Source organism: Phaethon lepturus, unplaced genomic scaffold (assembly GCF_000687285.1).
Source record: "Phaethon lepturus isolate BGI_N335 unplaced genomic scaffold, ASM68728v1 scaffold1486, whole genome shotgun sequence".
NCBI lineage: Eukaryota > Metazoa > Chordata > Aves > Phaethontiformes > Phaethontidae > Phaethon > Phaethon lepturus.
The window spans coordinates 63,360-77,802 of record NW_010548153.1 but is presented as its reverse complement, the minus strand read 5'-3'; the positions used below and the strand labels follow the sequence as shown (position 1 = coordinate 77,802).

At 35.5% G+C, this 14,443-nt stretch overlaps 1 protein-coding gene across 1 annotated transcript in view; it reads left to right on the top strand.

The window, feature by feature from the left end:
- LOC104622936 (E3 ubiquitin-protein ligase MYCBP2-like) overlaps positions 1-14,443 on the top strand; it is a gene marked incomplete at its 5' end in the record, with an annotated part of 132,160 nt that overhangs the window by 62,806 nt on the left and 54,911 nt on the right. The window contains 5 exon segments of the mRNA XM_010289864.1: positions 411-485; positions 2,662-2,886; positions 3,799-3,931; positions 7,541-7,666; positions 12,111-12,272. Of these exon segments, the coding sequence (XP_010288166.1) occupies positions 411-485; positions 2,662-2,886; positions 3,799-3,931; positions 7,541-7,666; positions 12,111-12,272 (721 nt within the window).

The following is a 14,443-nucleotide window of genomic DNA, read 5'->3' as shown; positions in this document are numbered from 1 at the left end:
CAATTGACGTTATCTTTCAGAACAGAAGACTGTCTTGCTATAAAACTGGTTTGTGGTGGGACCAACTACTGTTTCATTGTGTGGGATTTTTCTGTGCATGAAGTCTCAAGCTTTATAAGAAATGTCTGGCTCTTAATTTCAGTAAATGGCATGACACACTACATCCATTTTGAGCTTTTGACATACTAAACTGTTTTTGTTTAATGGATGATTTGCCATGGTGAGCAATGGACTCAGGTGACTTGATTAGGAAAACAAAACTTTCCCATTTTGCAAAACATCCTACCAGTAAATTTATTTGTGGAGAAAATGTGCATTATAGTACCTCGAGCTTCTTCCTCCGATGTTTCTTTGTTCTCATTTCTTTGTTGATATATGTCTTTTTTTTGTTTTTAAACTTTGTTGCTCAGAATGTCTTTAATGCTAGCCAAGGAGTAAGGGGTTTGGACTTTTTTTCATGGACTTCCAAAGCTTTACCCCCTAAGGTGAGTTAAATGACAGGAACAGTCACACTGTGTCTTGTGTTTTCACATTGTACCTTATGACTCAAATTTAATGCTAAATATTCTTTGAAGTCTGTTTTACTTTGAGTTATTTTTACAGGAAGTAGCAGGTTTGCATAGAATGCTATGTCTGTGTGTCTTCCTTTAGGACAAGAAAAAATACCAGGGCAGAGGATTGAATTTTCATTCATTCATAAGTAGCACTCTCCTTTTTTAACAAACCAAATTATAAATATAGAGAGGTGGCCTAGTAACATAATAAAGATTTTCATTCTATTTTTGATGCAGAATGTACTAGTAATTTTTTGTTGCTGTTATTGTAGGGTACACATTAAGTTGCAGGATCTAAGAAGATGATATTTGTATGTGTGAAGCCACAAATACTTCATAAATATTCAGCCCATTCTTAATCTTTTTTAAAATTATACAATTATAGGAACAAGTTATGTACAGTTAAGCAGTTTAAATTATCTACAGAAATGCTTGCCTAAATCTCTTTGCAGCCCTGTAATAATTTTGAGGTCGAGTTTTTTTTATAAGGACTTTGTAATGAAGATGACACTCGGTGTTGTACATATTGGTTTAGAGATTTAAAAACTTGTTTTTCCACTGAATATTTTTCCCCAAAACTTCTTTACTTTTGGGGAAAAGGTAACTTCTTTATTGTTATATCAAGATCTAGACAATGTTTAAACTCTCTTTAGAACATAGAGATTTTTTTTTCCTTGAACCTGTTTACCTCAGCTTGCATTAGCTTCCTTTGAAAGTTACTTATTTACAGAACAGATTCATTTTTGTATAAAAGCTTCTTGGAAAGACTGCTGTATTACTCTGGGCGTAGTGCACAGACTGCAATACTAAAAAAGCTGAAAATATGATAATTAAAGAGATCAGAGGAAATTGCACTAATTGAAAAGGAAATAACATAAGCAGAATTTTTGTTTAAAACTGATAAAAGAATATTCTTTTACACAGCAGGAAGTGAACTACTGAAAGGTGTTGTTACAGGAGATTGTGGAGGCGGAAAGTATCAGCACATTCAGAGGAAATTAAACAAGTTTATAGAAAACATATTCATAAACAAACACTAAAGAAAATAGGGTATACCTTCTAACATCCATAATTAAAAGATTTTAAATGCTGTTGGTAGACAAGGGATAGACCACTAACAAAGACTTGTATGCTGCTTCTAAAGAGCATCTCCTGTTGCCATTGCTGAACACAATACACTGGACTAGGTGAACCTCTGGCTTCATTCTATAGGGCATTTCCTAGTTCTTAACTTTGAGGTGTTCTTTTAAAAGCACCTATGAGTTGCATTTTAAGCATAATAGAGCTTGCCCCTGCTTTTCACTTGCTTTCTTCTGATATAAATACGCATTACATTACTCCCATCCCACGCATTTTTTGGTATAATAGCCTTTTTATTAAGCTATGGCTGGCTGAAAAATCTATGCTAATATTTCTCTTCTTTTAGTAACTACCAATTTTTCTTGGTAGAAAAGTCTTTAAAAAGTGTTTTCTTATTTCAGATTTGGGTATATATTTCATCTGTAATTGGTACCATGGGAAATAAATTTACAGGGCATTTTTTTGGTCATACAATAAATATGCACTAATATTTATATGTGCATTTAAGAATCTATGTTGTTGCTGTTACTCTTTGTTATAATTTTGTCTTTACTCTAAATTAACAATGTATTCTAACTGTGCAATCGAAAAAGGAGCATATCATTTGGAAAGAGATAATATTTAAAATCCCTTTACATAGCCCTAGACTTTTTCACAATATTTAACAAATACAGCAGGAGGAATGATATATGTCAGTATGAAATCAGGTTTAGTGACAGTGGTTAGAGTAAATAATTCATCTTTAATTGTAGATATGAGATACTCCTTTTATGTAAAGGGTCAACTTTTATACCACTTTTTTTTCGAGAGTAATATGGTGACTTTTCAATTAATGTGTAATTTACTAGTAGTTAGTTGTTTACCATTGCATGCTAACATTAGCAATGTAACTAGTATCTCTTTCAGCTTTGAAATTTAGCTATTGTAGTCTTGAAATAAGTACTTTTCATCTAAAAATTTCAAAGGTATTATTAATAGGTTTTATTCTGTTCTGTTTTGTTTTGCCTTTTTTTTTTTAATTTCTTAGGACTCTAGGTCTAATACTGATGATTTTTTCAAAGACTTAAATTCACACTGCCCACAGGAAGCAGTGATGCAAGAACAAGATATGCCATTCCTTCGAGGTGGACCAGGAATGTACAAGGTAGTGAAGACTGGCCCATCAGGTCACAACATCAGAAGCTGCCCTAACCTTAGAGGTATCCCAATTGGAATGTTAGTTCTGGGAAACAAAGTCAAGGCAGTGGGCGAGGTACGGATCCTTGTAGCTTCAGTTCATGTCTTCATAGATACCAGTATATAACAGTAGTAAACGCAACAAAAGAATCTGCCTCTGTACAGGTTTGCTTTTCCAACCTTTGTGATAAATACTAACTGTTGAACTTGGTTAATGTTATAAATACTAATGCAATTATGTCTTGCCTTTTAGATGTGTGCATTGATTGGAATAATGTTAAACTTGTACTGCAGTTACATATGCTTGCTTATATATTTCTGTTACAGTATTCCATACAGAATTATGTTTCTTGTTTCACTTTTTTTGTCATATTCTTTGAAAGAATTTTCTTTCATTGAAAAAATGTTATTCTAGGACCTAACCAATTAACAAATTATTCTGTTTCTCTGTATTGATTGTGTTGATTTGTTTACTTGCTGAACTGTTGTTACTGTTCCCAGTTGCCCAGCTGTGGTGTTTTATGCTTAATAAGGGCTTAAGGATGAAGTGTGTCATGCTATTTCCTAAATATAATGTCAGGAACAAAATGAGTACTTGTACAAACTTTGCGTATATACCTTGGTATTAGAATTCTACTGTTGCAGCCACCAGTAAAAAGGCATATTTTGGTGAATATCTCCTCACGTTTTTATTTAGGCTTGTTTGGATGTCCTAAAGTTGTGGTGTTGGTGTTTTGCTTCTTCTGAACATAAACAGGTCTAAAATTTTTGGAAATGCTCCTAACTGTAAATGTGACATAAATAGTTTTGGTACCTCAATCTGCCTCAGGCTGTGGCCTTAATTTAAGAAACTTTTTTCTTTACAACTGCTTCATAATTTAAAGATTGGAATGAGTGTGTTTTTCATATACTATATTAAGTTGCTGAATTGTCCTACTAAATTACCTGAAAAGTCAATAAATTGTGCTTTTTTATGTGTTTGCATCAGGTGACTAATTCAGAAGGTACATGGGTGCAAATGGATAAGAACAGCATGGTAGAATTCTGTGAAAGTGATGAAGGCGAGGCATGGTCATTAGCTAGAGACAGAGGTGGAAACCAGTACCTCCGACATGAAGATGGCAAGTTGTTTTGTTTTGCTTTTTAAATTAACTTGGAAAAAATTAAGCAATCTAAACAGTATGAATAAAAAAAGAAAGAAGTGAGTTTTAAACAGATATAATGTTAATTTACACTTTTTCATTTAAGTTACTTTACATGGTTGGACTTCGAAGTTCTTTATAAACATTCTTATGTTTTTTAAAAGAACAGTTAAAATATTTTCCCATGTTTTCTTCTGTACCAGTTATGGATCATAATTTTAACCATCCTTCTTGTAGCTATGGGGATCATTTTTACATAAGTAATTGCGCATTTTTGCTAGCTTTTGTTGGTCTACTTTGTGTCTCTATGAAAAGCAGAGCAGAATTAATTACTTATGTTCCTTTTGGTTTTGTTAAGTTTCTTAATTCTGTCACATAACATTATCTTAAAAACCTGTTAACTATAGTGTTAAAAACATGTTAAGATTTACTTCAAATTAGTTAATTATTCAAGTTGGTAAAGTATGATTGCATTCTCTTAAAAAGCAGAATTTCTGTCTTGATAATTTATGTTCAGATTGGGTAAGACCTAAAAATAATAAAAGAAAACATAAACAAAATGCTGGTACTCAAAATTTTTTGTTGCCTTTTTCCCCCCCACTTCTAATCATCCTTCTTGTTGATCTCCCTCTAAACAGGCTGTTGTTACTGATTTAAAATATCTTTCTCTCACTCTGAATGCTTCATATGAATACCTTGAGGTATTCTGAAGCTGTTATTTCCTTAACAGATAGTCCTACCGTATCTGCATGAGTTCTTCTGTGCAAGATTGTGGGCTACTTATATTCCCTTAAAAGATCAGATAGGGAGTGATCTGTCAAGATTTATACACTTCTGGAGGAGATGATCTACCCATCCTCCCTGTCAGTGCAGATTCAGCTAGATCAGGTTGCTCAGGCCTTTGTCTAGTCAACTTTTAACTATCTCCAGCTTCTCTGGACAAACTGTACCAGTATTTGACTCACCTCCCTGGTGAAAAATTTTCCTAATACCTAATCACAGTTTCCCATCCTACGACTTCACTTTATTGTCTCTTGTCCTATCTCTGAGATGACTCTGGCTCCATCATCCCTGAACTCTTCAATTAGGCAGTTGAAGGGAGCAATAAGATTTCGCCTTATCTTTTTTTTTTTAAGAGTGATCAAACTCAGATCTCTCAGACTCTCCTTAGATGTTGTGTGCCCTACTGCCCTTACTGTCTTGGTGGCCTCTGCTGAACTCATTTCAGTCTGTCTTCTGATGGGAGCCTGAAACTGGACACAACACCCCAGCTGTCCAGTGTGTCTTTGTTGTCTTTCTAATGTCTAGTAGAAATTACTATGGATCTTCATTAGCATGATGTTGTTACAGGTATTCACAGAGAGAAACATTTAAGGTTGTTCTGTTGATAATAAAATTTTGGTGGAGTTCCATAGAGGCTGGTTTGTTTCTTATAAGTGTTATTAAGTTGTTTACTTAATACTTAGCACAGTATCCTTTTTTTAAGTCATAGCTTCTCCATTTTTAGTTATGTCTGATAATGTCAAGTTCTGAGGTGCTCAAGAGCCCAAGTAGATTCTAGAAACTAAGTCTTTGTGAAGTGGAACAATACCTTACTGTTGAAAGCATACATATTCAGTAATAGGATTGTCACCTTCATCATTTTCTATCCTAATATGAGGCTGTTTGCTTTTTCAATAGAAAATAATTTCTCTGACATTAATAAATTAAGCAGTGTGCAAAAATTGCCATTCAAGAGTACGTATTTTGAGGAATAGATATAACCTACATTTAAGCCTCTTGACAGTATTTTGCATATTTTAAGTAGTCTTTTCCAGCTTCAGTAATTTATCTATGGTTTCATCTTTTCTGTAACTTCTCAAGGTATATCTGTGCTCTAAGAAAAAATGTGCAAATCTGGAAGAAATTAAACAAGACCCTTGTTTGAAGGTCTATCTTCATATTCTTGATACTTGTGTACTATTACTGAAGGACATATTCAAGTATATCGTCGTTCTCACAGACAAACAGAAATGCAAGTTCCAGGCTTTGAGGGCAAAAGTCTGTAGCAGGATTTTTACAATCCAGTGCATATAAGGATACCATCTTAGAAACTTTCTGATGAGTCCTGTACCTCAATATACCTGGTTTTAATCTTTTCTTACTGTGCAGATGACGCTGTTTTTGTAAGTAGGGTGAAGATAGATGTCTCTTGTGCATCTAGATAAAGCAGTTTAAGTAGCTATCAGTGCAATTACCAAGATTTCAACCTATTTTATGTTCCTAGTCTATCTCAGTAAAACTAATGGGCTTAAGCCACATCTGAAAATTATTTAAACTAATTGCTTTTATTTGCTGTGAAATTAATTGGGAATACTCTTTGTCATCAGTTTCAATGCTTTTGCTGGAGGGAAATAATTAGGATTTGGAGGAGCTCCAGCTGAAAATGCAATTGTCTATATTTTTATCCATAAATAATACCAACTCTCAGATTGCTTTTATTTTCATTATTTAATAAAATGGTAATGAAATTCTCAGAAAGAAGTAGGATTTCTGTCAGAGACAATGCAAAAGTTATACTGAATGCCCAAGTCTGTAGGCAAGTATCCATAAACTTTAGCTGAAGCACTACAGCAAGATCTAGTGTTGCCTGTAATTGAGAAAATGCTAGGTCCGTTCATTTTTAAACGGCGTTTAAATTTCCAGCCTTCTCCCTGATCTTTTGGGTTTTTTAATTTTGAATATGTGTGTTATGTAAAAGTTGTACTCTGAAGTACAGTTTTGGCCTGAAACGCCGTTTTCTAAAAATGGCATTTAGAAAAGTTGTGATTTTTTTTTTTTTTTTTTTTAATTGAATCCACATTAATTTTAGTCTGTCTACAAGTGAGAAAGTTCTTCAAGGTGCCAGCCTGAGCTTTTAACCTGCATTTGGGACACTTCTTGTGATTTTTTTTTCTTACAAGAGCATCACTTGGAATGATATTTCTGACCACATTAAGTCAGTAAGGCCTCCCTAAATCTAAATAGTTAAGTGGATTCTGTCTCTCATTTATCTTAGCTCTTCTGTTGGTATGGTTATTCTGAAAGACCCTGGGCTTGTTTTGGCTGGAGGATTTTTTTGCATCATACAGAAAGCAGAACTGTAGTACTCAGATATGAAGAAATGTGTCAGGGGAAAAAATGTCTTATGTTCTGTGAACCAGGATTAAAAGTTTATTGGCTCTGAGATTGCCACTCTGAAAACTATACTTTCTCCACCCTGCTTTGTTAAGAATTTAACAATTTTGTCCAAAGAATAAATGTTGAATGTTGATGTTACTGAAAAACAAAGTGTCAAGCCTGTTCCTAAGTGGCACATGACAGCAAAGCTGGCAGCAACTCAGTGAAGCAAAAACAGTCTTCATGGTATTAAGTCCTCCGACTTTATATTTTTAGAGCATGGCTTTAAAGGAGAGAGATGTGCTTTTCTTTTTGGAGAGAATTGAGTAGAGTGGAAGAGTGCTATCTGTGGGGAAAAAAATATTGCTCCTTTGCCTTGTGACGCATCTTTCCAATGTATACCAGTTACTAAGATGGTCTAATTCTGAAGTGATGTGTTTTTTTTTACAGAGCAAGTCCTTCTGGATCAAAATGTTCAGACTCCTCCCCCAAGTCCTTTTTCAATACAAGCTTTCAGTAAGGGGACAAGCTGTAGTAATGGACAAGGGTTTGATTATGGCCTTGGAAATAACAAAGGTAAGTTTTTACACTCACATTTTAGAAACAGTTATTTTTCTTAATTTTGCTTGTATTTTTATTACTCATTTCCTACTCTTTTAAGCACCATCAGATGCTCTCCAAAAGACTTAAGCAGTAGTGCAATGAATTGCAAGGTGGTTTACAAAACACGTAGTTAATGTTATAGCTGCTTTTTTCTTTGCTTTAATTTCACTCAGTCTAAGTACTCTGTATAAGAAGGATCATGAAAGATTTGTAAGTTACAGCTGAGGCTTTCTATAGTGGTAGGTACAAAAATGTAGTGCAGAAATCAAGAAAACGTACTTGTAAAACAAGATATGAAAATTATTTGAGTTAGAAAGCATGTGTTTTAAAATGATCAAACCTTTGTAAACACTTCTCACCTGTCGTGACATTTTTAAGTGCCTTTAATGGGATGACATGGGATAAAAGACACCATTTGAGATTTAAGTTGTAAAACTGAAGTTACCTTTCAGTCGCATAGATAACACTTACAAATGCCAGGAAATAAATAATATCTTGTTAATTTATAACATAGACATAAAATAATTGTTTCTTTTGACCATGTTTTATTTTGTTGCCAAGATGTAAATATATATAAGCTATCACAATAAACTCCGACTGCATGCCTCCTGTTCATTCATTGATTAGATCTAGAAGATTTGATAATACTGAAGGGACTTTTGAGGCAGATGTCCTTGAGACATATTACTGAAACACAGACCTTTGTCATTCTACTGTAGTGTCATGCCACTACAAACATGGGCCTAAGCTGTGCTTTGTGTTTTTAACACCAACATATATTCTTAGTGGTCTCCTAAATAAAATAGCTTCATTTAAGATTTGTTTTAAAGGAGAATGTTCTAGTCTGTTATTTTCATATTCATGAAATAGTTTTATGTCATTTCACAGTGTTTTACTACATAAAGAAGCAGTTCATACTTGTCTATGCATTGCTATAGGAAACCCTTTTTTTTGAACAAAGGCTGGAAAAGTTGAAGTGTTTTCCTTCTGTTTTACAGGGCCTTTTATACGGAACTGCTTTTCCCAGTTCAGCCATACTCATTGCAATGTAATGTTTGAACCGCAACAGTGGAAGTGTTTAAGATGTTTAGCGTGTCAGGCAGTATTACAGCTTGTCTCTCAGTGTCAATTGAGTAGTAGTGCAGAAGTTTTATCTATTCTTTTTCTGCTGTAGCATATTAGGGAAATAATTTTTTTTCCTGTGTTGTCCAAAGATAAAACCTTGGAGATCGATATACTATATTAACAGGCATCCTAGTGTCTTAAGGCATTTTGATTCTTGTTACTGTATCCTACCCTAAAGAGTTTCTAAGGTGTTTGTTGTGTTTTAACCCGGCAGGTAGCCAAAACAACCACACAGCCATTCACTCACCCTCCCTCCGCAGCAGGATGGGGAAGAGAATCAGAAAAGAAAAAGGGTAAAACTCGTGGGTTGGGATAAAGACAGTTTAATAGGACAGAGAAAATAAAAAGAAGAATAATGATGATGATAAAAGAATATGCAAAACAAGCGATGCACAGCACAATTGCTCACCACCCGCTGACCAATGCCCAGTTAGTTCTCGAGCTGTGGTGCCTCCCTGGCCAACTCCCCCAACTTTATATACTGAGCATGACGTCGTATGGTATGGAATATCCCTTTGGCCAGTCTGGGTCAGCTGTCCTGGCTGTGCCCCCTCCCAGCTTCCCATGCACCCCCTGCCTTCTCAGTGGCAGGCCAGACCACGGGAAGCTGGACAGTCCTTGACTGCTTAGCAACAACTAAAAGCATCACAGAATCATTAAGGTTGGAAAAGACCTTTAAGATCAAGTCCAACTGTCAACCCAACACCACCATGCCCACTAAACCATATCCTGAAGTGCCATGTCTACACATCTTTTGAACACCTCCAGTAGTGGTGACTCAACCACCTCCCTGGGCTATTTACAGCCTATTCCAATGTTTGACCACTCTCTCAGTACAGAAATTTTTCCTCATATCTAGTCTAAACCTCCCCTAGCACAAGTTGAGGCCTCAACTTCCTCTCATTCTATTGCTAGTTACTTGGGAGGAGAGACCAACACCCGCCTGGCCACAATGCCCTTTCAGGTAGTTGTAGAGAGCAATAAGGTCTCCCCTCAGCCTCCCCTTCTCTAGACTGAACAACCCCAGTTCCCTCAGCCGCTCCTCATAAGACTTGTGCTCCAGACCCCTCACCAGCTTTGTTGCCCTTCTCTGGACACGTGCCAGCACCTCAACATCCTTCTTGTAGTGAGGCGCCCAAAACTGAACACAGGATTCGAGGTGCGGCCTCACCAGTGTCGAGTACAGGGGCACAATCACTTCCCTACTCCTGCTGGCCATGCTATTTCTGATACAGGCCGGGAACGTTATTGATAGTTATCAGGATTTTTTTTCATCCCAATTCCAAAACATAGTCTCATAATAGCTTCTATGAAGCAAATTAACTCTATCCCCACTGAAACCAGGACAGTATTTCTTTGGCATATTACAGTTACAGAAAGTTTGGAAGCTACTCCTGGCATTCAGTTCCATATCTTTTTATATGCATCATTCTCTCAACATACCCTCAAGCTGTGATGTTTAGTGTGAGTGAGCAACTCAGCTAGATTATTTCATTCATTCCATGTACTGTAATTCCTTCTGAATTGCCCAAGAGTGGAGAGTTGCTGGCAACTATATTGAAAGACTAACGATATTACTTTCCCAAAAATAGAATTCTTCAGCTGTATCATTACTTTATAGACAGTCTTTTTGCTTTCTTAGGTCTACAAAGATTTGAGTTTTGTGAAAAACAAAAAACTGCAGGCAGAAGCGCAATATAATTTCTATAGTGATGCACTAGTTTCAGTGAAAATTCAGTCACCATCTATGAGCATTTCAAACTGCTGGACAAATGTAGATACCCATATAATAGAACTGTGTTTACGGTATTATCTGTGAGGCAGAAGACATAACTCCCACAATCATTCTGTTTGATTTAGCTTTGTCTTCTCTATTGCAGCCTTCTACATTGCAGGCAAGTCTTTAATATTCCTCATGAATGGTTCTACCCACCTCCATATTTATTTATTGTGGGCAGATGACTTTCAACCTTTTCTCAGATGTTCTTCCCTGTAAAATAACAATTCATTTTAGGAAATAGGCCTGTTGTATTGAAAAATAATAGTGTTTGTCAAAAAATAGGTTTGTCAAGCATGTTAATCACTTCCGGGTTATTATGGTAGGAATGATTGCTGCCCAAGTACTGATTCCAGTATTTTTTTAGGTATACAACTTCCAACAGTGAAATAAAATTGATTTATTGATACCTATAGATGATTATTTAGAAAGGCATTCCAGCTATTTTCTGGTATTTTTGTTCTCTCAATTTTGAAACCAAAATATCAAGAAAATAAGTGCAAAATTTAATTTTGGAGTCCTTAGGTAATATGGGGTTCCACACACCCACCAGTCTTTCTCTAATTCCATGACAAGACAATTGATAATCACCCAAAAATGTTGTAAATTCAGTGAGTTGTAAATTCTATCTTAGCTGCTAATTTCTTACTAGGATTTCTAGAATGCTGTCAAGATGATATGAATTTGTAGAATAAAGTGACACTGTTAGGATTTGCTTGGTGATGGTTCAAATCTGAGATGCTCTCAAACTCTTGGCATCTCACAGCTTATATCACTAAGTATACTTCAAGTTATAACATGGTGTGATAAACTCTGCTGTCTTCCTGTAGGCTTCATGTATTTCTAATGCTCACACAGTTTTTCGAGAATTGGCATTCAGAAATTAAAACTCTTTTTTTAACATGATAGTTTTTTGAAGGCCTTCATTTGCCTCACAAGTGTGTGTAGTTCTTCAGAAAAACAGTTCCATTTCCTAAGCGGTACTTATTTTTTTTAAATTATCTTCAATCTGATCTTGAAAAACAGCATTACAGAATACTTTTAAAGATATTTGCAAAAATGAGCAAATATTTACCAAAGCCTTGGCACAGTAATACACTTGCCAAAGCCTAATCACATGTTATCTTTCCCTGCTCATCAGTTTTTCTAATCTTCTTCTGCATGTTCTGTTGCATGTGTGTATTGTTGTAAATGCTAGGGATTTCTGGTTTTTCTTTGGCTGCTCTTCATTTTTTAACAAGGTGAATATAAATCTCTATTTTGAAATGTTCTAAAGAATTGCAGTAAAATATCCATGATCCTTAAAAACCCTGCTTGTACTTTTCAGTAATTTTATTGCTATGCATGGGGTGAAATTTTTATGTTTAGCCACAACTAGAGTTGTATGTGGCTAAGTAAGACTTACAAGCTTTCTCTATTATCATCATTTAAACTTTAATTGAGCACCATTTTACTCTGCCTTTCTGGAGAATGACAAGTAACAGGTTGTAGTTTTGACTGTTTTGCCCACTACAGGTGACCAACTGAGTGCCATACTGAATTCCATTCAGTCACGGCCAAATCTCCCAGCTCCTTCCATCTTTGATCAAGCTGCAAAACCTCCCTCTTCCCTAGTCCACAGTCCATTTGTGTTCGGACAGCCCCTTTCCTTCCAGCAGCCTCAGCCACAGCTTCAGAGTAAGTTTGTCAGCCTTACCTGCCTCATCAGTCCATTTCTGCAGCTTTGACGTTGCTGTTCTCAGTTGCTTACCAGCTACTAATCATCCCTCAGTGCACCTTTCTGGTTTTGTTTTGTTTTGATTTTCGTGATTCAGAAGCATGTGAGGTAATGCTCCTAAAGAAGTATACTTGTTCAACTTTAATTTCTTTATTGACAATACTTTGCTTGTGTATGTGTTCTGCAGTGTAGATAAGTCATGAAAGTGCATTTCCAATATTGTATGCAACTCTGCGTTTATAATTAAGGTAAATGGTTTTTTATGGTACAAAATGTTGATAGTTCTTTTAATATCAACAATGGACTGCAGTCAATTCATAGTTGTTAGATTTTCTTACCTCCTAAATTCCTATTTTTGTCATCACTCCTAACTTTAAGGGTGTAGCTGGACAGTGAGAACAACTTGGCACTACTCATAAGAAAGGCTTTGGTAGGCTTCTGTTGGGTGCTCATAGGATTGGCATGGACGTGAACGTTTGCACCTAGAGGTGAATAGCAGTTAACCTGATTACTGATGGGAGGACAGGAAACTGTTTAGGTTTTGATTAATGAAAAACAAAAGCTCAGCATTCATGATGGGTAGCAGATATTGCAGTAAATTCTTCCTTATATTCAGAGCAGATAGAGCATGGGTCACAGAAATACTGATTTTCCTGTCTCCCATAAACTGTTCTTCAGAAGTGCCTCAGTTCTTGCAAGTCCTTGTTATGCAGTTCAGTCTCTTATGTCTATGCAGTCCTGCACCTATCCATCTCAGCTTATTGAAGAGAAAGTGAAGTGCTTCATGTGAGAACTAGATTAAAATCTCTAATTCACATTTATAAAGACTGTCAGAAATATTCTGACAGTAACCTTCTGTACTTACGCTGGACTCAAACCTACATCCTGAAAGCAGAATATTACAAAATCTACTCAGATAAAACAGCTGGTTGCCAGTGGCATCAGTGCACCACCGTTGGGATCTTCTTTCCCATCACTTTTAGTTTTCTTCTCTTGTTCAGAGTAGTAAAATCAGAGTTTCTTATTCAACTTTGCATCAAAAATAACCCTAATTTTCTTATTTCAAACTTCAGATGATTTGTTCTTTAGCATTTAGATCTGTATTGTATTAAAAGAAAAGCTGTCAAGACTTCTCATTGGCTGCCCAACAAGATCTTGCTCAACAGATTTGCCTATCCAACAGGTGTAGATAAAGTGTATCAGTAAGCTACATCCATGATTTGTGTTTTAATAAGGATCCCTGATTCAAAAGGAAGCCTTTTTTGTCAGGTGGGGGAGTGCTGGTAGTCTACCAAATAAAATAATAATGAAACTGGAAAAAATGTTCAAGTTTATATCTGATTGGGGATCTTAGTTTAGTATAAGATCTCAGCTGATACGGTTATTTGCCCTTCCACCAGGGCAAAAATTGTCAACCAGAACTGGTATGCTGTTAGACTAACTGTGACTTGATACAGTGACTTTCTTCCAAACAGTTTATCATCTAATTTAAGATTTCATACAAATAATGTAAATTGTGCATAAAGGAGAGAAATATTGCAATTTTTGTTTTAACTATCAAAATTTAAGAATTACATGGGGGAAAATTTGCTGTTCAGACTTCCTTATTCTTTTGCAAATTTGTTAATCCTCCTTTTACAAGTTCATCCAAATTCAGATTAATGTCAGGGAGGCCTGTAAAACTGTATTCATATGCTTGTTCATTTAATAGCCAAGGAAATTATCAGAAATACTTTGAAACTTAAATATTTAAGATTCTCTAGACTAAACATTCTATTTTAAGCAATTATTCCGTTATTACTATATTTCTTGGAAGTTTACATATTAAAAAGTAATGGATTAATTTGCAATGTAAGATTAATTAGAACAGCAATGCATATATGCAATAAAAATGTTTAGACAGAAAAGTTCCATTTTGGACAAATTCTGCTGTGTGGTTTTTAATCTATGTTCAATCCTGATGCAACTGTAGTAGAACTCTTAACAGAAACTCTTTTTAAGTGTGCAGTTTTCATTCATTATTTCCAAAGCCTTTTATAGCCTCCTGTTTTCAAACATGTAATTAAAAGTTAAATCCGTTAAATAACATATCCCAAGGCTCCGTATCAAGTCACTTGGATTTTTGCCCTAG